Below are 27,800 nucleotides of genomic sequence, written 5' to 3'. Positions count from 1 at the left end.
AGGTGTTCCACTCAAACTTTAACTCTAAAGCCACCGGGTAGCTATTTTAATTGGTAGGTCAATCCAGTTTTCAGCTTCAAACGTTATATCCGATAAGAATGGCAGACACCTAATTGTTATCATTACATTATTCCGTGTTCCCATCCTATTATCACAGCTAAAATTGATGATGCTATTTACTGCTATAAATCAGAACATGAAAGAACCAATCTCATGCTCACTACTGTTGGAATCACTGAAAGCAGATGTACAGGGACTAATTATTTTCTCCTCTGCCCACGTAAACAAGTCCCATGAAGCAAAACTCCTAGAACTCAGCATTAATATTATTAAACTGTGTCAACAAATCGCTATTTCTCCCTCTCCTAGTTCACTTAAACACAAGGTGATTTACAGACTGAATTTGATCTTATTCCCTCTAGGGATGCAGAGCGACTTCTTTTATGATCATCCTCACATGTAATCCCTCAGATAAAAGATTCATCAGGAACATTGCATAGGTATTCCACCACTATTAATGCAGTTTTTCACTCATTTTATTAGTCTTTATATCCATCTGAATCTCCATTTGACTCCACTGAAATTAGTTAATTTCTAGACATCCTCAATTTCCCTGTGATAAACTCAGATGCTGCTAAAGAACTTGAGAAGCATGAGAAGCATACAAAGTAATAGATCTCCCATTCTGGACGGATTCCCTGTTGATGTTTTTAAAAAATGTCAGGATAAACTGTCCCCATTACTGCTTGCAGTATGTAAGGAATCATTGCAACATGACACTCTCCTCCTACTCTAACACAAGCCTCAATAAGTCTCTTAAAAACAGATAAGGACACAAATCTTTGCATCTTAGAGACCTCTCTTCTTAATGATGTGAATGCCAAGATCATTGCTAAAGCTTTGGCACGTTGTCTGGAAAATATGGTACGAACTATTGTTTCACAGGAGCAAACTAGATTTGTTAAGGGGAGGCAACTACTTTTTCATCTCTGTACACTCTTAAACATCATCTACTCTAAAACTACCACAACAACACCTGAAGTAGTGATCTCAGTTGATGCTAAGAAAGTAAATTTGGGCTGGGAAATTTATTAATTTCATGGATACATCTCCTCTGTCACAGTGTGCCAAAGCAGACTATGAATTGTGAATAGTCAACCCAAATGAAGACACAAAGGAACGCAGAACAAAACTTGATATTAACAAAAGGCGAGCCTTTCAATAAGGCTGATGAAAAAGGTGCAAACAAAAGGAAAGGCAAACTGATGCAAAGCTAAACATTAACCTAAACTGCGAGAACTAAAAAACAACATGAAGAACCCTGACATGAACTTGAACAAACCTGGACATGAAATTTGGAAACATGATGAGAAACAACAGATGACCTGATAACGAATGAAAAACAACACACAGATTAAGGCTGTGTCCAAATTCAGGGGAAGGATGCTTCAAATGCCATATTTGGAGGCAATGACGTCACAGCAACGCGACGAAGGCTGTCCAAATTCGAATAGTCCTCCAGATGTGGTGAAAAATGTATGGCGGTATTTTTGTGCCACTATTCTGAGCGCATTAAAAAAAAAATTGAGCGCACGTAAAATACATTTGCAGGTGCAAGTGTCGCATTTTGAGGAAAGATTTCTTTTGAGCGAAGAAAAGCTAAATTTGAGTGAACAAAAATCATTGCTGTGTGCAAAAAATGTATTTCAGTGTTTGCTATTATCCATACACACACACAAAAGCAGCCCCTCTCGCTCAGTTTTTGCATTTGCTCTTGCTCGCAATGTGTTGCTTGCGCTCTCAACATTTCTGCCCGTGCGCGCTCAACTCTTTCTGTACACCGTTATATTTGTGCCACAAAACCAGGCAATCACAGACTTGGATGCAAAAAAATCTGATTGGCTGTTTTGGTCTGCAATCAGATCGAAATGACGAAATGCAATATCCCAGAATGCATTTCGTCCAAAACTCAAACGAGGCAGTAGCGGAGGAACACAGAGTGGCGGAGTTTGAAATATTACTCTTTCTGGGTCTAAAATAAAGTTTTAAGATATTTTCATGCGAGAATGTTGCTGTGTAAACTCCAAATGTCTGCTCGATTTATCAAGACATCACATATTTGCAAAAGTGCTCTAATGTTCTCGGAGATGCCTGTTACCCACCAGCTGACCGCATAGCTGGACTGGCCATTGGGCATACCGGGCATTTGCCCGGTGAGCCAATAATGATTTTTCATTTTTATGTTTGTTTGTTTGTTTTTGTAACGGTATAAACAATGAAAGGTGGTGGATTAGCCAATTGGTCATGATCAACTCTGGGCTGGACCAATTACAATACATTCGTATTGAGGGGAAAATGAACGCGTTTCGTCCCGTACTTCAGCTAGAATAAAAAAGACAAAACTGGAGTTATTTTGTCTTTACGCTGTCAGCTGCCTCTTCTTCTCTCATTCTCTCCCCCTCCCTCTCCTGTTGCTACTTCAATCATGAAACTGATCAATGATCAGCTGATCGCCTCTCGTTTGTCTATCGCCCACTTTGCGCCAGAAAGAGGAAACCAGCGGATGTTGCGCTAAACAGCAGCACGTTTAAGCTTGATCAGCTGTTGTTAGAAATTATTTAATATTAATTTCTAGTATCAGCTGTTTGCTGGAGTGTACATCACTGTCACAACAGTGTTTGTTTTAGTTCAAAGGCTTTATGGTTTTTTCTATAATACCTGGTGGTGTAGTCGGCCAATTTTTTGTCAGTTCAGCCTTATATATTACGTTTAACCCGAGTGACCACCCGGTCAGCTGGTGGGTAACAGGCATCTCCGAGAACATGTGATGTCTTGATAAATCGAGCAGACATTTGAAGTTTACACAGCAACATTCTCACATGAAAATATCTTAAAACTTTATTTTGTGACCCAGAAAGAGTAATATTTCAAACTCCGCCACTCTGTGTTCCTCCGCTACTGCCTCGTTTGAGTTTTGGACGAAATGGATTCTGGGATATTGCATTTCGTCATTTCGATCTGACTGGAGACCAAAACAGCCAATCAGATTTTTTTGCATCCAAGTCTGTGATTGGCTGGTTTTGTGGCACAAATAGGGCTTTGGAGTTGACGTCACGCCGCAGTGCATTGTGGGATCGCGGCGCCATGACAGAAGGCCACAAATCAAAACAAACACACTGTGTTGGAAGCAGGACTGTCAGAGCCATGCTTAAAATCAGCGCAAAAGACAAAGGGCTGTATCGCGACCGATCGCACCCAGACGCCAAGAGACGGTATTTGGAAAAAATAGCGTGCATCGGTAATGTGGACCCGTATGAAATAAGGCAGTGGAGCGGAAACCCAGACAGCCTACCGCCGTTGTCCTATCCCGATATTTTCGCGTACCTTGTCTGTGGAGTCAGCGCATACATGGCGAATCATTTTCGGAATTATAAATTCCTGGAGGCGCACATCTAATTCACAAATGGTTGGATACAAGATTTGGCCGTTTTTAAGCCCCCACGTTGTGAGTACGTTGACCATATGACCAAGATACAGCCAGAGGTTGCACATAACATGGACTTCTCCTCAGCAGCTGCCCCCAAAATTGCTCTAGATGAAGGATTGACGGTTGGTGCCAGCTGTGCGTTGCCATGTAAATAGTTTGCATTTCATGTGTACCTGCACATGTACTTGCTAAGTACATGTGAACAGATCTTGAATAAAAAAACAAACAAACATACTTTTCTTTTCTGTTTTATTGAAACCACTTTACAGAAAGTACAATTATTTACAATGAACTGTACATGCAACACAGCAGTTTTATGAATATTCAACAAGAGCAAGTTTCATTTGGCCCTGGTTTGACAACCACACTGGGGCACATATTCACCAAAACACAGCACACCTTAACATTCTTATCAAGCAGTGTTGTGTCTTCACCCTCACATGATATGAGTAACTCCTGTCCACAGCCTCCATGACATGGTGATTTTGTTGTTGGTCTTCTGTCAGATCTTCATCTATTACTTCTGCATGGGGCACACCTTCATACTCTGCAGCTGCATAATGAAAGCATGTAAGATAAAATTAGTGCATACACATAAGGTAAATGTACACCAGTATTCCAGGTGCGTGATTCATCTGAAAGTTATGTGCAGATTAGCGTACAATGAGCGCAATTTTGTATGTTTTTGGGGCGGGGGTTACCCCCGATGGGTGCTCTTTTTTGCTTTCGTTGCACTCGCCTTGCGTACCGGTCCGAGTCTGACCACTGCAATCCAAGCCTGACGTATTCTTTTAATAATATCGGATACATGAGATCCCTCCCGTTGCCTCCAGGAGAGGAAACGATGAAAAGAGAGCCCATTTTCCAGCTTCTTGCCTTCCCTATCGTGTGATCTAACATTGCAACCGACAACACAGTACGTACGAACCATAGCTGACACTTCCGTGTGCTTCGTTTGGCCTACTGTCATGGCGGGAGGGGGCGTGGCCGTGACATCATGCTCCAAAGCCCTATATAACGGTGTACAGAAAGAGTTGAGCGCGCACGGGCAGAAATGTTGAGAGCGCAAGCAACACATTGCGAGCAAGCGCAAATGCAAAAACTGAGCGAGAGGGGCTGCTATTGTGTGTGTATGGATAATAGCAGTGAAATACATTTTTTGCACGCAGCAAAGAACTTTGTTCACTCAAATTTAGCTTTTCTTCGCTCAAAAGAAATTTTTCCTCAAAATGCGACACTTGCACCTGCAAATGTTTTTTACGTGCGCTCAATTTTTTTTTACATGCGCTCAGAATAGAGGCACAAAAATAACGCCATACAAATGCGTCCTTATTTCCCCCGAATTTCAAGGATGGGTCTCGTGTATCCTTCGTGTCCTACCATATCTCAGGATTCATTGTGGCCCATACAGGAGATTTTTTTCTCTGATAACGATGGTGGTCGAAGCGGGAGAGGAAAACACTTTCAAATGTAAGTATATGCAAATCTGGTGGTACAAAAGTTCATAGTGGTTGTAGTGTTAAGCTTTGGGCATCTGCATAGACATGTTTTTTTTTAATTAAAAAAATCATAAAATAGCTTGTATGGTGGATCCCGTGGTTTTTCATGTATTGCTGCTTACATACAGCTAATTTTGATTTTTGCGAATGAACCTTTTAGTGATATGTTTTGGGATCAAAGTCCAAACGGCTCAATTTATTAAAATGAGGAGAAAATGATCACCACCTTCACTGGGGTGAAGAATTCGGCCACTGTGGGATGGAGGTACAAGAATAAATCAATTTACACATCATATTCATAAGAATACGAATTTGTTAACCCTCATGCTGTACAGAACCTGTGATGTCCAGACGGTATTCCTCTCGTGTTCTGCTGTGAAAACTTTTGGATTTAGATTAAATATGTATGTATGTGTGTTATCAAGAAGATAATTCTTAAGAACACAGGTTAATAACTGTGCAAGTAATAAGAGCTGTCGTGTTGTTTTTATTTATTTACTGTCACTTTTGATTTCCTCTGCCTTTAGGATTGCAAGTGTCCAGGATCAGAAGAGGCAGTCAGTGGGAAGGCCACTGCTGCTAGTTGGCCCTGGTTTGCCCTCATGGATGAGGTGATAGGACAGAGGCCTTCCATTAGGCCTTCTGTCCTAATGTCCTCTTTCCCTGAGGACACTCCAGGGCCAAGCACAGCAGTGGGTGACCAAAACGAAAGCGATGAGGAAGTGAGTCAGCCATCCACAACAGGGAGAAACAGGAAAAGACACTGGGATGATGAGCTATCAGATCTCATCAGAGAGGACATGAGGCAGCAAAGAGAGGCTGAGGAGAGGAGAGCAGGGAGAGGATGAACAGACTGTTTTCACTTCTAGAAAGATTAGTTCCAAAATGAGTTATGTATTAGGAAAATGTTTTTATTTGAATATATTTGTTACTTTGTTATATGTGTCACATTGGTTTAAAAGTTTTATGTTATTAATAAATTGTCTTCAAAAACAGTAATTATCACTGAACTTAACATGTATGAATATAGTCAAAGGAGTTTGCAAAGAAAAGCGTCTGGACTTCTTTGAGTTGCTTGAAGACGTTTCACCTCTCATCCGAGAAGCTTCTTCAGTTCTAAGGTCAAATGGCCGAGAGTCCCAGATTTAAACCCAGTGGGAGTATCCCCCAAAGAGGGACAAAGGACCCCTGGTGATCCTCTAATCACATGCGCCAAGGTGTGAAAGTGGGTGTGGGACCTAATCAGCCAGGGTTTCGGGTGAGCTCATTGTGAAACCTGGCCATCTATGTCCACTATGAGCGACCATCTTTGAACAGAGGCGGTGGTTTACGACACCAACTGTCTGCCATCTATAATCCAGTTTTGAGTTCCCTCCCCAGACGCCTTAACGCCCACTCACATCCTGGGCCATCTGACCTCAGGAATTCACATGACAAGGTGGGGCCAGGTTTCACAATGAGCTCACCCGAAACCCTGGCTGATTAGGTCCCACACCCACTTTCACACCTTGGCGCATGTGATTAGAGGATCACCAGGGGTCCTTTGTCCCTCTTTGGGGATACTCCCACTGGGTTTAAATCTGGGACTCTCGGCCATTTGACCTTAGAACTGAAGAAGCTTCTCGGATGAGAGGTGAAACGTCTTCAAGCAACTCAAAGAAGTCCAGATGCTTTTCTTTGCAAACTCCTTTGACTACGATGACCTGGATGACTGAGAACCTTCACAGACATGTATGAATATAACGCTAACTTTAAACAATTTTACATGGATATTTATTTGATGACAATAAATAAATGTACTGATGTACATTTACAGTACATATTTGATGTACTGTATTTATTCTTATTTTATTTTATTCTAATTTTTGCTTCATAACTTTTGCACTGTCCACTTCCTGCTGTGACAAAACAAATTTCTCACGTGTGGGACTAATAAAGGTTATCTTATCTTAATAAAGTAAACAACAATAACAGTTAAACAAGAATATTTCTAATACACCAAAAATGTTTAAAGTAGGAAAAACAATATTTACAGTTGTTCACACAGGATTAGCCTGAGTGACCTGTTCCTGGACCGTTTCTTTAACAACTGTAATAGATTACAGGAAGTCTCTGGCAGTGTTACTGAATCTGCCGAAGCAAGATCAGACGTGGATGGGGTGCTGCAACTGAGAACTGCAGGTTTGTCTTTTCTGGTCGGCGAGTGGAGAATCACACAGGGTGGTCTACAATGAGAGCTTTAGGATTCTTCCTCCCACTGTCCACTGTGTAACCTGTTCAAGTGTTACGCCTGCTGTCGTTGCGTTGTGTTCTGGCGTGAAAGTAAGAGGCAGGAGACAGTACTGGGTCTTTGGCTCTTTACTGTACGTCTGCAACACAGAAATATGGATCTGATCTGCATGTGTGTCATGTGTCTGCCAGTACACCTCTCCTTCGGCCATGCTGAAAGGAGCTGTGACCGCAGCTTCATTAATACTACAATGATATAATAAATCAAATACATCAAATTGTTTTAACACCTTAACTTAAGCTCTCAAAAACAAAAAGCACAAAATAAATAATATGTCACTGAAAAATCATCAAAAACAACTTATAAGAACAATAAACAAAATAATTCAAAAACAAATAAACTGTCAGATATATACAATTCAATAACCAGGACCCAATACTTTGGTACTTACAATTCAAACATTATACTTAAGTTCAATCACATTAATAATCGCCATGCAACAGGCAATACAACACTGTACTTATAAAAACAAGTAATGAAAGACTGCATCTCCAAAACATAAGAACATCTCCATACCTGCAACACAGAAATATGGATCTGATCTGCATGTGTGTCATGTGTCTGCCAGTGCACCTCTCCTGACGAAGGAAAAAAGAGTGCACGCTGTTAAAAAAAACTGCCGCGAGTACGCTCACAAGCCGCTAGCGATCAGGCTAACTTAGCATGCTAGCATTTCAGCTGCGTTCTCAGCTAAAATTCATTAAAAACATATATTAGCAAACTCCGCCCTCCACAAAACTTATCCCGAACGAATCTCTTATTGACAAACAAAAATGCTGCGGTTCGGCTGTATTCACATTGCAGCTTGGGCTCTGAACAAACTTTAATTAGCAGAGAGCAACGTGGCAGTGACTTACCCCCGGCCATGCTGAAAGGAGCTGTGACCGGGGCACACATGCACGCGCCTACGTCACTACGCAGCGCACACAGACTCAGATCACACAGGCAGGAGAGTCAGATGCAAAACGAAATATTTAATTAAATAAAGGGGTGTTTTGGGTGAAATTCACAAGTATTTAACACATATGTTACAACTGCATCGTCCATCCACAGGGTTTGCAGGGCTGGCTCAATCAACTGCTGTCACACCACTAAGATGTTTTCAGAAATACGCAAGCAGGAGATGTTGGATGCTATATTACTACTCGTATAATACTTGTAACTCTGTAGCAGACAACAGTTTGATGAAGTGCCATGTACAAAAGAAGCCAAACCATTAGATTCTATGAGTTTTAAAGAGATTTAGTTTGTATATTTTATATAATAAATTAAATGTGTACGAATGAGCGGCAATAGTTCAGTCACTGAAATTATCCATGAAATGAGCTAAATAATTCCTAAATGCTTGTAGATTAAAGGGAATTATTTTTACCTGGATATGATTGTCTCTGATGAGCCTAAGGTACAAAACATGCCTATGGTAAAGTTTTTCTAGCTCCTCGAGACTTAAAAATGTACAAAAAAACGGAACGACATTTCTGGGTCCATTTTAAAGTTTTCAACCAGGTGCGCATAAATAGCTGGCATCATGACACTGATTATATCTCACACCTTTTTGTACTCACTATACAACTTTTTTGATCAGATTCTCGAGTATTAATATGTATACCTGACACATGCATTCATACAAAACAAGTCGACCATCAGGATACCTGAGCTAAGGAAATCCTCGAAAGTTGGTTCATCTGGACGTAGCAGTTTCCAAGTGACTCCTTCAGGCGACTGAGGAAGTCATGAATTTATGAGTGATGAAACATTTCCCCCATTAAAAACCCTAGGTCTAGTTGAAGAGAATCAACTTTTAGGAAATAATCAGATAGCGTCAAACACCATACAAATCAAGTGAACACAAAGTAGTTGTTTCTGTTATACTTTTGACATGAGGTCTGCCTGAAGGACTAGTGATGCGCGAATCATGAACAAATCGTTCAGTACTCGAGAATCACTTTACTGACTCATGAATCATGATTCACAAGCCCAACTGACTCACTGACTCATCCCTCTTGCTGTTAGCAGCAATATATCTAGCTTATAATTAAAATTGTGGAGAAAAACACAACATCCAGTATCTTAACAAAAACATTTCTGCTCTGAACTGGAAGAAAAAACCCTGTGTAGAAGCTCACATCAAGACAATAGCTCCTCGGTTCACAGTAGCATCGCTCAGCTAACATGCTAACAGCACATTTGAGCTACTCACCCCCTCCTTTCCTGTGCTGAATCGTAGGGTAAGCAAATCACTCAGGACTCGCTCACCCCCTCCCTCCTGTGCTGAATCATAGAGCGAGCGAATCACTCAGGACTCACTAACCCCCTCCCTCCTGTGCTGAATCGTGGCATAAGCGAATCACTCAGGACTCACTCACCCCCTCCCTCCCTGTGCTGAATCGTAGCATAGAGATTGACAGACCACGTGACTTTCGCGCACTGCATGCCGGGAACTCGTGGAAAAACATTCAAATTACCGCATTAAATGCAAGCATTTGCAGCACCGCAAAACGTTTATTCTCCGGTTCCAATACCTTCTTGGTTTTTCTTTCCTCACCAAAAAAGCAATGTACAAAACTAAGGAGAACAATGCCGGTCCGTACAAAGACAGACTCGACGAAAAGGCAAAGAAAAGGTACTTGGAAAAAATCAAAGGAGTGAAAGGGTCAGACCCTTAGGAGCACACAGAGTGGACAAAAGACGTCAGCGTGCTGCCCAACTTTCACCACGCTCAGATTTATAATTATACGGTTCTTGGAGTGAGTGCATACACTCATTAAGTTTTTAGTAACTTCAGGTCACTGCAACAAGCCCAGGTACAGTTTACCGTCGGATGGGTACAGGACCTTGAAATGCACCGTGTAGAACGAAAGACCATCGGACAAACAAAGGTAAGTTTACCAGTCTCACAAATTGTCTTCATAAATACATTCGTTAACCGTTTATTAATAGGACCTTTGAGCTCACGGTAATTAATTTGTAGTGAAAAGAATTTCTGGTACGCATTACAGAAATGTAGCAGTGACAATAATATTGTATGCTGTAATCGCACTGGACAATTAGTGATACAAAAATCTATATCCTGTGAATAAAAGTATATGTTTTCAGCGCCATATAAGACGTATTAACTACTACAAAACACTTACCTTTGTGGAAATGCTTGGAGCAGACTAACGTGAGCTGGAGTGTATTCGAACGTTATATTAGGTCTTCTGATAGCGGCAATCCAGGCCATCCGTCGCCTCTTCGTGACTTCGGAGACATGGCTTGGACAATTTCTTTTCCACGCCGGAATCCGATAAAAACCAATCGCATTTCCCGTCGGCTTCACGCGGCTGTCGTTCGCCCGGCGTGTGCAGTTAATAATACAACAGCTTCTTGCCAATTTTTTGTGTCTTTTTATCGCTGTGTAACTGATTTCAATTGAAAGCCTGTGCCCGCTAGTACCTCTTGCCACGAGTTCCCAGAATCCTTTGCGGTTTTACCCCTGAATGACGTCACATTTTCAATCTCTATAGACAAATCACTCACTCACTCACTCACTCACTCACCCCCTCCCTCCTGGCTCACAGCTTCTTCTTCTTCTTCTTGGTTGGCAACCAATGTTAAGGCGCATTACTGCCCCCTGGCTCACAGCTCAGTGGACATTTAGATGAGAAAATATATACTCGACACATTTAAGGAAAATACTAATAAAATAAAAATAAACAAAATAAATGTTCCCTTGAGAAATTTTTTTGCTCTTTTTTGCTTTATAGAACAGTTGTTTTCTTTTAGAATCACTCATCTTAGCAGTAGGATATACATGAAAAGAGAAAAGAAATTAAGTTTGAGTGAAAATGTACATTTTTTGCACTCTCTGGTCAACTGACTCAGTGAATCAAATGACTCAAAAAACCTGATTCACTGTATGGGTAAAAGTATAGTCTTGCATTCATTCTCTGATGACCACTGAAACACAAAAGGACCCAAGTGGATGCAGAAAGACAGACTAACACTGATGTTAGGTGTCATGAAATTAATTAAGCAAGCTGACTGAATATTCACAACTATGCACTAAACATTGTGACTGTGTGATATATCTATAAAGTACTAAGAATGTTTGGTACCATAAGTAATTTCAGCCTTTAAAATTATTGGTTCCATAGTCCACAGGGTGTTTACCCTATTTTTAGGACATTAATACATTAAATAGATATTGGTTAGATCTATTTGAAAATGAATAATTAACTTCTGTTGGTGGTTTGCTATACATACTGGAGTTAACAAGAGGAAGTTGGCATTAGGGCTGCTCAATTAATCGAATTTTAATCGTGATTACGATCTGGGCTTTCAACGATCATTAAAAATGACTGAGCCGATTATTAGCTCCTCCTTTCGCGCTGCTCCGTGTGGCAAATCGAGCGCACCTCTCTGCGTTTCGAACACGCGTCACAACAATTAAGAGGACCCGAGGGAAGCTCGGAAAGCTAAGCAGAAGTTATTTGGAGAGGAGAGGATAATGGCTGCTGAAGAAAGAATGCCGTTGGTTGAAAAAAGGTAAAACGACTTAAGTGGTGTGGAAACATTATGGGTTCACGGAGTCAGACGTGGATCAAGTAGACAGTGTGGAAACTTTGCTACGGTGTCGTAGCTGCACCACAGAGCAACACTACAAATTTATTCATTCATTTGAAGACCTCTCACAAAGTGACATACGATCAAACAATGAAGGAACATAGAGAAAAAACTTTTGACAACACCTGCTTCATCCTCACAGACCTCCATTCACGCTACCCTGTACAACGCGACTAAATATCCCACCAGCTCCCAGAGACACAAGGAGATAACAAACGCGGTAACGTTTTCCTCGCCAAAGACCACTGCTCAATTAACACAGTGAACAACCAGTATTATGCAGTATTTTGAAGTTCACTAAACATAGATGTTTACATTTTTCATATTGCAAACATTTGCACTGTTATCAGTATTTGCACACTATTTTATATTATTTTTTGACATCTTTAAAGCCATTATTCAATACATTGTTATTGTTAAATAAATATCGTCAAATAATCGAGATCTCAATTTCAGTGAAAATAATCGTGATTATCATTTTTGCCATAATCGAGGAGCCCTAGTTGGCATATACCTAATTTTATAGTAGCCAAACCACAGGAAATAGATGTCTCAAAGGAAACTGCTTATAAAAGCCACAGAGGGAACTGCTTTTTCATACTTCCTTGGTTTAAATTTAAAAAAGTATTTGTATTACAAGCAGACTGTAACAGATCACTGTGATGGCTACTTTGACTACTGGGGGAAAGGAACACAAGTCACAGTAATTTCTGGTAAGTAACAACCTAATCTGTTTTGAGTGAGCACAATTCTGTATTTGTCATTTAATGAAAAATTGGTTACACTGTGTGCTTAATTGACATTGGCGGTAAAGTAAAACATCTGTGTAAATAACAGGTTTATCCAGTTTATTAGGTTAGTGTAATCACGTGAAAAAATATTTTTGCACTGAAGTACAATTGAAATCTGTCACTGTGACTACTTTGACTACTGGGGAAAAGGAACCACTGTGACTGTCACAACAGGTAAAATAATATATGTATTTTTTTTCTACAAAAATTTTTTTAAATCCTTTTTAATTGATTAAATTAGGACTTCGGTGGCACCAACAGAGCTTTAAAGGAACTTGTTTTTGTGTGTTGGATATATTGAGATATTACACTGTGATGATGCTTTTGATTACTGGGGAAAAGGAACAATGGTCACTGTCACAACAGGTAAGACAAGCTTCATATACTCCTTATTAAAAAGGTTAAACTTTCACAGTTTAATTTGACATATTTAAAAGTTCAGTGTGGTTGTTTTTTGTATGGTGGATATTTTTGAGATTTTATACTAGACACTGTTTTGGACTACTGGGGATAAGCCACAACCAGGTAACGGGATCTGATTTATTTTTCTTTAATGTTGACATTTAAGTTCGAAAACACTGTGAAAACCATGCACTGTTTTAATTTCTGGTTTATTACAAGGCTACAGTCTGTAGCCATGATTTTAACTCTGGTGATTAAAAACTTTGTGACCTTTAATTGGAACATAACTATGTAAAAAATTATTGAGTTTAGAGTGGTTCTAATTATTTCAAAAGTCAGAAAAATTTTACAAATTAACAGGATATCTGAGAAGTTAGTTTTTGTGAGAGGTGCAAACGACTCCGTTAACTGTGATAACTGGGCTTTCAACTACTGGGGGAAAGGTACAATGGTTACAGTCACAACAGGTAAGGCAATTGAAATATGTCCTTAATCTTAAGATTTTGAGTTAAAAACTTTGATATTTTCCAAAGAAACAGTGATTCAGTGTACAGTGTATTCCCACTGTATTTGTAAAATACTGCAAGTCGAGCATGTGGTAATTTGAAGACTCAGTTTAAACACTTGGTGGTGAAAAACAGGTTTAATTCAGTCTTTTGAATCTCAATTTGCACAAACAACATGAAGAAAACCAAGTATGCCAAGATGGAAAGTCTGTTTTTGTATGAAGTGGTGAATAACTTGTTAGACTGTGACTACGCTTTTGACTACTGGGGAAAAGGCACAATGGTCACCGTCACATCAGGTATGAATTTGATGTATTTTTCATTAAAGACAGAATTTTTTTTATCGACTACGACAATTTTGATACATCAATTGGGATAAATTCAGCAAAGTAAGTCATTATTGGAACACGTTGTAGCCAAAAGAGCAAAGAATTTGTAAAAAAAAAATCAAAAAACAACATAATTTATTCATGTTAGTTATAACTATATCAAGAAGTAAGTGTTTTAAACTTATTTTAAGACCAAAATTGGAATGTCATAGTAATTAATTTTTGTAAGAAGTAAGACAAGACTCTGTTAACTGTCACAAATGAGCTTTTGACTCATAAGAAAATGGCATCAAGATAAAAATGGCATCAGGTAAGACTTATCCTATTTAAAATCTGCATAGGATATGTTTCGGATAGAGAAATTCATTTTACAAGTTATATTATAACTTCCCATTATGTGAAGTTTTACTTCAAAATACAGTTATGTTAATGTACATTTATTGTGAAAAATATTGTCAAACGTGATAATGTCAAAATGGGTATAATTTGGTGATTTAATAAGATTTTAATCTAGTGGGATTAAAAAATGTTGAATTAGACTTTTTCCATATCGTGAATAGATTAGCCTTTTGATATTATGAAAGAACTAGATTCAGTACTGTGCTTCAGTGCTTTTGACGTTCAGGAAAGGGGACAACAGTCACTGTTTCATCAGGTAAGAATACCATCTCATTTCAGAGATCACTGCTTAAGTTGGATAAGATTTATTGTGTTTTTGTAAGAATTTGCCATCAGCACTGTGAAAGGACATTTAACAACTTTACACTATGCTTTACTAATGATTTCTGTTCATGTTCTACATTTAAAATAATGTTCTAATTTATGTGTTGAATAACAGAAAAGTTAAACTTATAATACTATTGGGGGAGGCTGATGAACAAACTGCCTCTAAAAAAATGTTGCACGGAAGGATTCAGGCACTTGAAATATTTTTGTATTGTACATTTAGAAAAGGCAATGTCTTCACGCTGGCCTTTATTAAACGAAATGGTCCTCTCTTGTGTTTTCTCTTTAATCAGTTCTAAGAGAAAATATGTGGTATATTATTGTATTTCTATTCTGGTATTTTAATTAGTGTTGTCTCCCCTTTCTTAGAAACTTCAACTGCACCCACTGTGTTTCCTCTGGTACCATGTGGTTCTGAAAGTGGAGATACGGTCACTCTTGGCTGCCTTGCCACTGGCTTTAACCCTCCTGCAGTGACTTTCTCATGGAACAAAGACAGCAATCCCTTGACAGACTTCATCCAGTACCCTGCAGTACAAAAAGGCAATGTTTATACTGGAGTCAGTCAAATCCGAGTGAGGAGACAGGACTGGGATGGACAACAGAATTTTCAATGTGCTGTGAACCACACTGCTGGAAATGCAGAGACTCCTATCACAAAACCACGTAAGCCTCATGCTAAGTCACATTTGTGTTAGTTATTTTCTGAACATTATTTACAATTACTACATGACAGCATTGATAATACATTCCAAAGTTAAACAATTTGAATGAATTTAAAATTTTACAAAAATTAGAAGCACTTTTGCAAGACCTAATAACCATTGAACTGATGTGTAATGCATTATCAAATGCAGTAACCTTTTTCAAGTTGTTCTTTTTTTGTTAGTTGTTTTCAGACCAGTAATTACAGTTACTCTTAAATTATTACTGAGCTACACCTAGTGATTGCTACCTCTGATAAGAACACAAGTTAGCTCTCTTTAGTTCTCTATTTTATTAGTTTTGATGTTTTTGGTAGTGGAAGCAGTAATAAGGCCATTTTGAACTGCTAACATTGACAAAATAAATCTGAACATATCGAGGAATTATTGTTTCAACCTTTAAAAAAATATTATATTTAAATATGCTGTTTGTGTCAAATAACCAACATAAAAGCAAATATTTTGCCTTATTAAATAGCACAACTTATTCTTACATTTTTCTAAATTTATAAATAGAATGCTCAGTCATTTTATTTTGTTACTACTTTAATCTAACGAAATCGATATAGTACAAACACAGTATCACAGTTTCCCTCAACTTCTGTATCCTGCTTTTGCATACATACATGTTTGTATGTCTTTGTATTTCAGAGGTGTCTAAGCCGAATCCACCTGTGGACAAACCTGACATAGACAACACAGGAGGTGAGTAACTCATAGTTTGTTTGTTTTTTTAAAAACCAAAACACTTTAATTCTTTAATAAAACAAGGTAAACCCATAAAACCAGTGGGGCCTTATGCATATATATACATATATAATTGATTTTATTAGTTTATTTTAGTTGTCTTGTATTGACATTAAAGTGTTAGTGGTATAACATATTATGAAAGTAGTAGTTTCATTTAAATAATTTTGATGTTTCACCAACTGCAGATCCGACAAACAGTATGTTAAATTCACACACACACACACACACACACACGCACACACACACACACCTTTCTGTCTGTCTACATATATACATTTGAACTCAGTGTCTTCACTTTAAACTTGAACATAAATCTCTCTGTTTAACTGAGTATCTCTTTCTGATGGGACAGAGCCAACAGTAGCAGTCTACATCCCCCCACAGCAGCAAACCGACCCATATAAGCCTGATGAAATCACTCTGGTGTGTCTGGTCACCAGTACTGTGGATGAGACATATAAAATCGAATGGTCAGAAATGTCTGAAAAGACACAAGGACCTTATGCTACAGCCACCGACGTCCCTGCACAGCAGAGCAAAAATGACCAGAAATGGCGAAGTATGAGTCTTTACACCACCAGTAAGGCAAACTGGGACAAAAAACATCCAACCAAAATGTTCACCTGCCGTGTCGGAGTCGGACATAAAAATATTTCAAAACAAGTGTCTAATGCCCATGGTAATTCCAGAGAATGTGACTGTAACTACTAAGCTTTAAATGTGATATTTTGTGCTTGTGTCATTCTTTGTCTGTGACAGTTTTCTATATGAAAAGATGTGCACTTGTGATGTCAGTCACTGTGAGACAAAATGTTTGTTTTGTTGTCATCATGTTGTTGTTCAGCCTGTCTGAGTCACAGTGTCCAATTGCTTTTATGTGTGCTGTCTGTTTGAAATAAACGTTGCATGGAAACTCTTTGGTATATGTTTAGATGAATAGCTTGAAACAATATCAAATACCAGACATACACATAAACTGTTCCTTTTTTCACTTTTCCATTAACACTAGTAACAAAGAGGAAAATCATATTACCCTAATAAACAAATAAAAACATATGCACATAGATCTCCTCTAACCAAGTGTAATGTATCTTCCACTTCTTAGCTGATTTTTGTGATCTGAGTTGGGACGATATCACCGCTGAAGACGATTTTGGCAGCCTGTGGTCCACAGCTTCCTCCTTCATATTCCTTTTCATATTGTCTCTCTTCTATAGCATAATTATCAGCCTTCTTAAGGTAAATATGCAATTTACATTTTCTGCATTTCAGTTTTATTGAAGTCTGTGAGTTGTAATGTAGGATAAACCCAGTCACAAGAAAATGCAGTAAATGGGAACTCTAAAGAGCACTCAAATATCTTTTTTTTTTTTAAATCAGGAATTTTAATGTTCTGTTTGCACTTGAAAAGCACACCTTTCTAATGTAAATTATACAATTATTTAGCTTCTTAAAGAAGAAAAAAAAAGACATAAGTTTATTTTAGAAAATTATAGCCTTTAATTTCCATAATATAATCTTCCAGAACTATCTCCTGGAATAAGTAACATTAGGATGTAAATTTAAATTACATAAATGGGTAAAATAAAAATTGAAATTGCTCTTATTAAGAGACTTTTTTTAAACTTTCTGATGTTTTCTTCTTGCAGATAAAGAGATCATAACAAATGGGATGGAATGGGTGCGCTTCATTTCTGCTCTATTTTTAAAATATATTTTTCATTTTCTTTTTATGCACATAATCATTTATTTGTTATATTAAATGCCTGTCATATATAAATAGTCAATTAACACATCTGTAAAATGTGTAAAATAGATAAATAAAATGAAACTGCATATTATACTGCATTCTGATATTGATATGACTATTTTTCTGCTCTGGATTCTGTTGTTACTTTAATTCTCAGTAACCAACCAAATGAACTGCTCAAGGAAATAAAAATTTTTTAAAAACGAAAAGAAAAAACACTACAATGGTCATTTCAATTCTGTAAATACTTCATTACATTAAAGTTAGATTAATAAGATTCAGTAAGAAATATTTGGCACCTAAAATATTAAACAGAATATGAATGCGAGGATGTAATAAACATCGAAAGCATTTTTGATGTTGCTCTATTATTTATCAAAGTTTCTAAGAATAGCACAACAACGTCTGAAGTCAATGTACCGTAAACCTCTGTTATCAGTTAGAGCCTGGAGGTTTTGAGTTTCCTGGTGCACCTCTGGGGCCAAACCTGCACAACTACAACTGTGCACCAACCATTACAACCGTGAATGAATTTCCCTGAAAAACAACATACTCATCTGGCAGCTTACTGTATATTTACATATCCATAGCATATTTGATTCACACTTACAAATTTCTGTTATCAGTTAAGGCCTGATAGTTTTCAGTTTCTAAAAACAGTCATTATAGAGTTGCTTCTCTGCATCTTTAGGGTCACATCTGCATAGTGGGATGAAGGCCGAGAAACTTAATTATTGATGAATAATCAGAAAGCTGTAGACACCTTAGACACCAAGTGAAGACCAAGGAGTTGTTTCTAATATATTTTTCACATAAGGTCTACTCGAGGGACAACTCGTATTCAATCTCTAATGACATATTTACACCACTTAAACACAAATGGACCCAAGTGGATGGAGTCACGGATTAAGAGCTGAGAACCATAAGGTAAAAGAAGCATGTATTTAAATTTACACTTGTGTTACTACAAATAATTTCAACCTAAATTTCTTGGTCATAGTCTAGAGGGTGTTTAAGTAGCTGTAACCCTAACCTTTTTTAAGATACCAAGGCAAAGGTGAAAAGGTGTCATTAGTGTTGATGATATACTCCAGTAATAAAATGTAATTTCACCACGAGTAGGAACAATTTGTAAAATTTTTAACAGTAATGGATTCCCTATTTGAAAAAGCAATAAATAACTTCTACTGTTTATTTTCTATCAAAGTTGGAATTAACAAGAGCTCTAAGAAGGAGGACGTTGACAAGATACCTAATTTTACAAAAGCCAAACCAGAGGAAATGGATGTCCCAAAGGAAACTAAATGGCACAGAGGGAACTGCTTTTTCAGTGAAACATGTACACTTCATTGATTTAAGTTAAACATTTATATTAGAGGACATTGTAACAGATCACTGTGACTGCTATGGCTATGCTAGCTACTTTGACTACTGGGGGAAAGGAACAACTCACAATAACCCCTGGTAAATGACAATCTGATCTATTTTGAGTGAGAACAAGTCTACATTTGACAGGTTGATATGAAATGAAATCTTTGTTAATTTGACATTAAAAAAGAAGAAAAACATCTGCGCAAATGACAGGTTTATTTATTATATATTAGTCTAGTGTAACCATATATAAGGTGACAAAATATTTTTGAACATATTTTTTTTTCTTGCCATGAAAGATTTTTCATTTTCATTACATTTAGACTTCAATGATACCAACAGGGCTTTAAAAGAGCTTATTTTTGTTGGATATATCGAGATATTACACTGTAACTCTGCTTTGGTTTACTGCGGAAAAGGAACAATGGTCACTGTCACAACAGGAAAGATGAGCTTTCCGAGTTCATATTGTTCATAATAAAAATGTTAAACTTTCACAGTTTCATTTGACATATTTAGAAGTTTAGCGTGATTGTTTTTGTATGTTGCATATTTTTGAGATTTTATACTAGACACTGTTTTGGACTACTGGGAATAGGCCACAACCAGGTAAAGGGATCTAATTTCTTCTTCTTTAATGTTGACATATAAGTTCAAAAGCACTGTGAAAACCATGCTGTGCTTTAATTTCTAGCGTATTACAAGGCTACAATCTGTAGCCATAATTTTAACTCTGGTGATTAAAAGCTTTGTGACCTTTAATTTAATTGGAACATAACTATGTAAACAATTATTGAGTTTAGAGTGGTTCTAATTATTTAAAAAGTCAGAAAAATGTTACAATTTAACAGGATATCTGAGAAGTTAGTTTTTGTGAGAGGTGCAAAAGACTCCATTAACTGTGATAACTGGGCTTTCAACTACTGGGGGAAAGGTACAATGGTTACAGTCACAACAGGTAAGGTAATTGAAATATGTCCTTAATCTTAAGATTTTGAGTTAAAAATTTTGATATTTTCCAAAGAAACTGTGTTAGTGTACAGTGTATTCCCACTGTATTTGTAAAATACTGCAAGTCGAGCATGTGGTAATTTGAAGACTCAGTTTAAACACTTGGTGGTGAAAAACAGGTTTAATTCAGTTTTTTGAATCTCAATTTGCACAAACAACATGAAGAAAACCAAGTATGCCAAGATGGAAAGTCTGTTTTTGTATGAAGTGGTGAATAATTTGTTAGACTGTGACTATGCTTTTGACTACTGGGGAAAAGGCACAATGGTCACCGTCACGTCAGGTATGAATTGATGTATTTTTCATTAAAGACAGAATTTTTTTGATCGACTACGACAATTTTGATACATCAATTGGGATAAATTCAGCAAAGTAAGTCATTATTGGAACACTTTGTCGCCAAAAGAGGAAAGAATTTGTAAAAAAAACAAAAAACAAAACATGATTTATTCATGTTAGTTATAACTATATCAAGAAGTAAGTGTTTTAAACTTATTTTAAGACCAAAATTGGAATGTCATAGTAATTAATTTTTGTAAGAAGTAAGACAAGACTCGGTTAACTGTCACAAATGAGCTTTTGACTCATAAGAAAATGGCATCAAGATAAAAATGTCATCAGGTAAGACTTGTCCTATTTAAAATCTGCATAGGATATGTTTCGGATAGAGAAATTCATTTTACAAGTTATAATATAACTTCCCATTATGTGAAGTTTTACTTCAAAATACAGTTATGTTAATGTACATTTATTGTAAAAAATATTGTCAAACGTGATAATGTCAAAATGGGTATAATTTGGTGATTTAATAAGATTTTAATCTAGTGGGATTAAAAAATGTTGAATTAGACTTTTTCCATATCGTGAATAGATTAGCCTTTTGATATTATGAATGAACTAGATTCAGTACTGTGCTTCAGTGCTTTTGACATTCGAGAAAGGGAACACCAGTCACTGTTTCATCAGGTAAGAATGCCATCTCATTTCAGAGATCGCTGCTTAAGGTGGATCAAATTTATTGTGTTTTTGTAAGAATTTGCCATCAACACTGTGAAAGAACATTTAACAACTTTACACTATGCTTCACTAATGACTTCTGTTCATGTTCTACATTTAAAATAATGTTCTAATTTATGTGTTGAGTAGCAGAAAAGTTAAACTTATAATACTATTGGGGGAGGCTGATGGGCAAACTGCCTCTAAAAAAATGTTGCACGGAAGGATTCAGGCACTTGAAATGTTTTTGTATTGTACATTTAGAAAAGGCAATGTCTTCACGCTGGCCTTTATTAAACAAAATGGTCCTCTCTTGGGCTTTCTCTTTAATCAGTTCTAAGTGAAAATTTGTGGCATGTTATTGTATTTCTATTCTGGTATTTTAATTAGTGTTGTCTCCCCTTTCTTAGAAACTTCAAGTCCACCCACTGTGTTTCCTCTGGTACCATGTGGTTCTGAAAGTGGAGATATGGTCACTCTTGGCTGCCTTGCCACTGGCTTTAACCCTCCTGCAGTGACTTTCTCATGGAACAAAGACAGCAATCCCTTGACAGACTTCATCCAGTACCCTGCAGTACAAAAAGGCAATGTTTATACTGGAGTCAGTCAAATCCGAGTGAGGAGACAGGACTGGGATGGACGACAGAATTTTCAATGTGCTGTGAATCACGCTGCTGGAAATGCAGAGGCGCCTATCACAAAACCACGTAAGCCTCATGCTAAGTCACATTTAATCAGTTTATATTATTCTTTTTGACTTACAACAAGTTTACATTAAATAAGATATATTCCAAAGATCTGATGTGTAATGCATTATCAATTGCAGTAGCCTTATTCAGTACAAGTTCTTTTGTTGTTAGTTGTTTTCAGACCAGTAATTACAATTACTCTTAAATTATTACTGAGCTACACCTAGTGATTGCTACCTCTGACAAAAATACAAGTTAGTTCTCTTTATTTCTCGATTCTTTTGGTTCATGGTTTTGATGTTTTTGGAAGAAATTGTACAGGAAGCAAAATTAATTGTAAGTTCAATTCAAGCTGCTTATATTGACAAAGAATCTGAGCATACCGAGGAAAAAATGTTTCAACAAAAAAATAAAATAAAATAACCATATTCAGATATGCTGTTTATGTCAAATAAATAACATAAAGCAAATAATTCTCCTTATTAAATAGCATGACATATTCTTAAATATTTCTCATTTCTGGGGTTAGCTTAATTGACCATTCTAAATTGCCCAAAGGTGTGAATGTGACTGCAAATGGTGGTCTTTCTCTATGTTTTAGCCATGCGAAAGACTCATGACCTATCCAGGGTGTATCCTCACTCTCACCCTAAGGCAGTTACGATAGGCTCCTGGTTTTTCCGTAAAAGATAATGGATGGATGGATTTCTAAATTTATGAATAGTATGTAAATTGAAATAAATAATTCCATGCTTTTGCATTCATACATCTTTGCTTTTCAGTGGTGTTTAAGCAGGATCCAACTCTTAAAGTGATTTCCTCTCCTGATGCGGACGGTACCTATACTGCCTCCTGCTTTGCCAAAGAGTTTGCACCAAAGCAACATGCCATCAAATGGCTGAAAAATGGAACAGACATCACCAGCAAAATAGATCTGATCAGTACAGTTTCTGAATCAAGAAAGGCAGATGGAAAGAAAGTGTACAACGCAGCAAGTTTTCTCACTGTAAAATCCAGTGATGTGAATGAAGATACTGAATTCACTTGTGTGTTTACGGGAGGCCAAAGTGGATCTTTGAAAAAAAGTGACACAGACAACACACAAGGTGAGTAACTGATACTTTTCTTTAAAAAAAAAAAAAGTATTGTCACTTTGATTTTGTAATAAAACAAAGTAACACCATAAAACTAGGTAAGGCTTATGCCCAATCATACAGAATTTGTTGTTTATACTTTCATTCAGTTCTAATGTACTGACATGAAAGTGTTAGTAATAGATTTTAAAAGTTACCCCAACATTTAAAGGGATTTAAATATAATGCAAAAAAATGTAGAAGCAGTTTGATGAGCACTAATAGCTTATACGTTGAGAAATGGCACATCCACAAAGACAGTAGCTTTATTCAGTACATGTTGGATTTTGTGTGGCAGTAACAATTACTAGTAAAGTATTACTGCACTGAAACTAGTGATTGTCACTTCTGAGAAGGATACGAGTGAGTTCTCTTTAGTTCTCTGTTTTTGGTTGTTGTTGTTTTTGGAAGAAATGATGGTAGAGAATGACTTCACTGAAAGTACACTTTGCATTGCTTATGTTAAAAAATGGTGTAAAAATACCAAGGAAGAAGTGTTTCTACTTAAATAAAAACACATTCAATTCCTTCTTGCATACATACATCTGTGTACATCTTTGTGTTTCAGTGGCGTTTAAGCAGAATCCAACTCTTAAAGTGATTTCCTCTCCTGATGAGCACGGTACCTATACTGCCTCCTGCTTTGCCAAAGAGTTTGCACCAAAGAAACATGCCATCAAATGGATGAAAAATGGAGCAGACATCACCAGGAAAATAGATCTGATCAGTACAGTTTCTGAATCAAGAAAGGCAGATGGAAAGAAAGTGTACAACGCAGCAAGTTTTCTCACATTAAATTCCAATGATGTGAATGAAGATACTGAATTCACTTGTGTGTTTACGGGAGGCCAAAGTGGATCTTTGAATAAAAGTGACAGAGACAACACACAAGGTGAGTAACTGACACTTTTCTTTAAAAAAAAGTATTGTCACTTTGATTTTGTAATGAAATAAAGTAACATCATAAAACTAAGTAAACCTTATGTTAAGTCACATTTAATCAATTTATCTTATTCAATTTGACTTACAATAAGTTTACATGAAAGCACTGACAACATATTCCAAAGTTAAACAATTTGAATGAATTTAAAATTTTACAAAAATTAGAAGCAATTTGACAAGACCTAATAATCACTGAACTGAGTAATGCATTATCAAATGCAGTAGCCTTGTTCAGCACAAGTAGGGGTTTTTTTTGTTAGTTGTTTTCTGAACAGTAATTACAATTACTCTTAAATTATTACTGAGCTACACCTAGTGATTGCTACCTCTGACAAAAATACAAGTTAGTTCTCTTTAGTTCTCGATTCTTTTGGTTCATGGTTTTGATGTTTTTGGAAGAAATTGTACAGGAAGCAAAATTAATTGTAAGTTCAATTCAAGCTGCTTATATTGACAAAGAATCTGAGCATACCAAGGAAAAAATGTTTCAACAAAAAAATAAAATAAAATAACCATATTCAGATATGCTGCTTATGTCAAATAAATAACATAAAGCAAATAATTCTCCTTATTAAATAGCATGACATATTCTTAAATATTTCTCATTTCTGGGGTTAGCTTAATTGACAATTCTAAATTGCCCAAAGGTGTGAATGTGACTGCAAATGGTGGTCTTTCTCTATGTTTTAGCCATGCGAAAGACTCACAACCTATCCAGGGTGTATCCTCACTCTCACCCTAAGGCAGTTACGATAGGCTCCTGGTTTTTCCGTAAAAGATAATGGATGGATGGATTTCTAAATTTATGAATAGTATGTAAATTGAAATAAATAATTCCATGCTTTTGCATTCATACATCTTTGCTTTTCAGTGGCATTTAAGCAGGATCCAACTCTTAAAGTGATTTCCTCTCCTGATGCGGACGGTACCTATACTGCCTCCTGCTTTGCCAAAGAGTTTGCACCAAAGCAACATGCCATCAAATGGCTGAAAAATGGAACAGACATCACCAGCAAAATAGATCTGATCACTACAGTTTCTGAATCAAGAAAGACAGATGGAAAGAAAGTGTACAACGCAGCAAGTTTTCTCACATTAAATTCCAGTGATTTGAATGAAGATTCTGTATTTATGTGTACATTTACGGGAGGCCAAAGTGGATCTTTGAATAAAACTGACAGAGACAACACACTAGGTGAGTAACTGATACTTTTTTATATATATATATAAAAAATGTAGGCACTATGATTTTGTAATAAAACAAAGTAACATCATGAAACCAGGTAAGGCTTATGCAAAGTCATATAAAATTAGTTTTTGGTTGTTTCTGCGAGTTCTAATGTACTGGGATAGAAGTTTTAATGATATATTAAAAAGGTCACCCCAAAATTTGATAGAATATTTAAAACTAAATATAGTACTAAATATTTAAAACTGCAAAAAATGTAGAAGCTATTTGACGAGAACTAATAGCCAATAAATTGAGGTATAACACCTAATACATTAGCTTTTTTAAATAAAATTGTTTTGTTTTTCTCCTCAACAGATGTTTCCACAACTTTCGATCCGAAAAACAGTATGTTGCAATTACACACACATACACACACATCAATCTATCCGTCTACATATATACATAACTCAATGTCTTCTATTTAAACTTGTACACAAATGTCTCTGTTTAACTGAGTATCTCTTTCTGATGGGACAGGTCCAACAGTGACAGTCCACATCCTCCCACAGCTGCACACTGACCAGTTAAATCCTCAGGATGAAATCACTCTGGTGTGTCTGGTCACCAGTGCTGTGAAAAAGATGTATCAAATCGAATGGTCAGAAAGTTATGGACGAAATTCTGGACGTTATGTTACAGGCACCAACGTCCCTGCACAGCAGAGCAAAAATGACAAGAAATGGCGAAGCATGAGTCTTTACACCACCAGTAAGGCAAACTGGTACAAAAAAGATCCAGCCAAAACGTTCACCTGCCATGTCCGATCTGAAAATATTCACAAAACAGTGTCCAGCACCCATGGTAATTCCGATGAATGTGAAAATAACTACTAAGCTTTAAATGTGATATTTTGTGCTTGTGTCATTCTTTGTCTATGAGAGTTTTTTGTATGAAAACCTGTGCACTTGTAATGTCAGTCACTGTGAGACAAAATGTTTGCTTTTTGTTGTCATGATGTTGTTGTTCAGCCTGTCTGAGTCACAGTGTCCAATTGCTTGATATGTGTGCTGTCTGTTTGAAATAAACGTTGCATGGAGACTCTTTGGTATATGTGTAGATGAATAACTTGAAGCGTCACAAAAAAATTGTTCCATTTTTCACTTCCGATTAACACCATTAAAGAAGAGAAAAATCGTATTACCCCAATAAACAAATAGAAAACAGATGCACATAGATGTCCTCTAACCAAGTGTACTGTACCTTCCACTTCTTAGATGATTTTTGTGATCTGAGTTGGGACAATGTCATCGCTGAAGAGGATTTTAGCAGCCTGTGGTCCACAGCTTCCTCCTTCATATTCCTCTTCATATTCTCTCTCTTCTATAGCATAATTATCAGCCTTCTTAAGGTAAACATGCAATTTACATTTTCTGCATTTCAGTTTTATTGAACACTGAAGTCTGTGAGTTGCAATGTAGGATAAACTCAATCACAAGAAAATGCAGTACATGAAAACTCAAAAGAGCACTCAAAGATATTTTTTTTTAAATTAAATTAGGAATAAGGAATTTTAATGTTCTGTTTGCACTTTTTAAAAGCACACCTTAACATGAAAATTATACAATTAGCTTTTTAAAGGAGGAAAAAAAATGCGTGTAATTTAGAAATGTTTAGGCTTTAATTTATTCCAAAACTATCTCCTGAAATAAGTAACATTAAGATGTAAATTTAGAGTACATTAAGGTTTACTAGTAATAGTAATTAAATGACTGTTCTTAACAGATTATTTTTAACTTTCTGATTTTTTATTTTTTTTTGCAGATAAAGAGATGATAACTAATTGGATGGAATGGGTGCGCTTCATTTCTAATCTGTTTTTAAAATCTATTTTTCATTTTCTTTTCATGCACATAATCATTTATTTGTTATATTTAATGGCTGTCATATATAAATACCCAATTAACAGATGTGCAAAATGTGAAAAGTAAGTAAATAAAATGAAACTGCATATTAAACTGCATCTTATGGTCATTTCACTCCTGTAAATGCTTCATTAAATTAAAGTTAGATTAATAAGATTCAGTAGATGACATTTGTTACCTTAAATATTAAACAGAATATGAATGTGAGGATGTAATAAACATCGAAAGCATTTTTGATGTCGCTCTATCATTTCTCAAGGTCTCTAAGAATAGCACAACAACATCTGAAGTCAGTGTACCGTAAACCTCTGTTATCAGTTAGAGCCTGGAGGTTTTGAGTTTCCTGGTGCACCCATGGGACCACACCTGCACAACTACAACTGTACACCAAACATTAAAACTGTGGGTGAATTTCACTGAAACAACATACTCATCTGGCAGCTTACTGTATTTGCATCTCCATAGTTCATTTGAGTCACATTTCCAAATTCCTCTTATCAATTAAGGCCTGATGTTTTTTCAGTTTCTAAACGTGTCATTTTTAGAGAGCTGCTTCTCTTCATGTTTGGGGCCACATTTGTATAAGTGGATTTCTTCAAATCCCAAAAAAACATCTTGTTAGGTTGCACATGTATCCAGCTATAAATTGATACACATGCCTTCAGAAGGCATGTAAACACACCCTGTTGATATATATATATATATATATATATATATATATATATA

At 36.7% G+C, this 27,800-nt stretch overlaps 1 protein-coding gene across 1 annotated transcript; it reads left to right on the top strand.

The window, feature by feature from the left end:
* Nucleotides 1–12,941: 12,941 nt before the first annotated feature.
* LOC120439848 (immunoglobulin mu heavy chain-like) lies at nt 12,942–26,985 on the top strand (the record flags this gene model as incomplete). The annotated part of the gene is made up of 14 exons (XM_039611129.1): nt 12,942–13,038; nt 15,005–15,301; nt 15,991–16,044; nt 16,442–16,768; nt 17,195–17,328; nt 20,387–20,504; nt 21,628–21,924; nt 22,689–23,012; nt 23,608–23,931; nt 24,853–25,176; nt 25,528–25,557; nt 25,690–26,013; nt 26,427–26,560; nt 26,974–26,985. Coding segments are annotated over 14 exons (2,796 nt in total), but the record flags the coding sequence as incomplete, so codon positions are not given.
* Nucleotides 26,986–27,800: the final 815 nt, after the last annotated feature.

This window comes from Oreochromis aureus, linkage group 4, assembly GCF_013358895.1.
Source record: "Oreochromis aureus strain Israel breed Guangdong linkage group 4, ZZ_aureus, whole genome shotgun sequence".
Lineage (NCBI taxonomy): Eukaryota > Metazoa > Chordata > Actinopteri > Cichliformes > Cichlidae > Oreochromis > Oreochromis aureus.
Note: the sequence above shows the minus strand (reverse complement) of the source record. Positions and strands in the feature narration are given on the sequence as shown.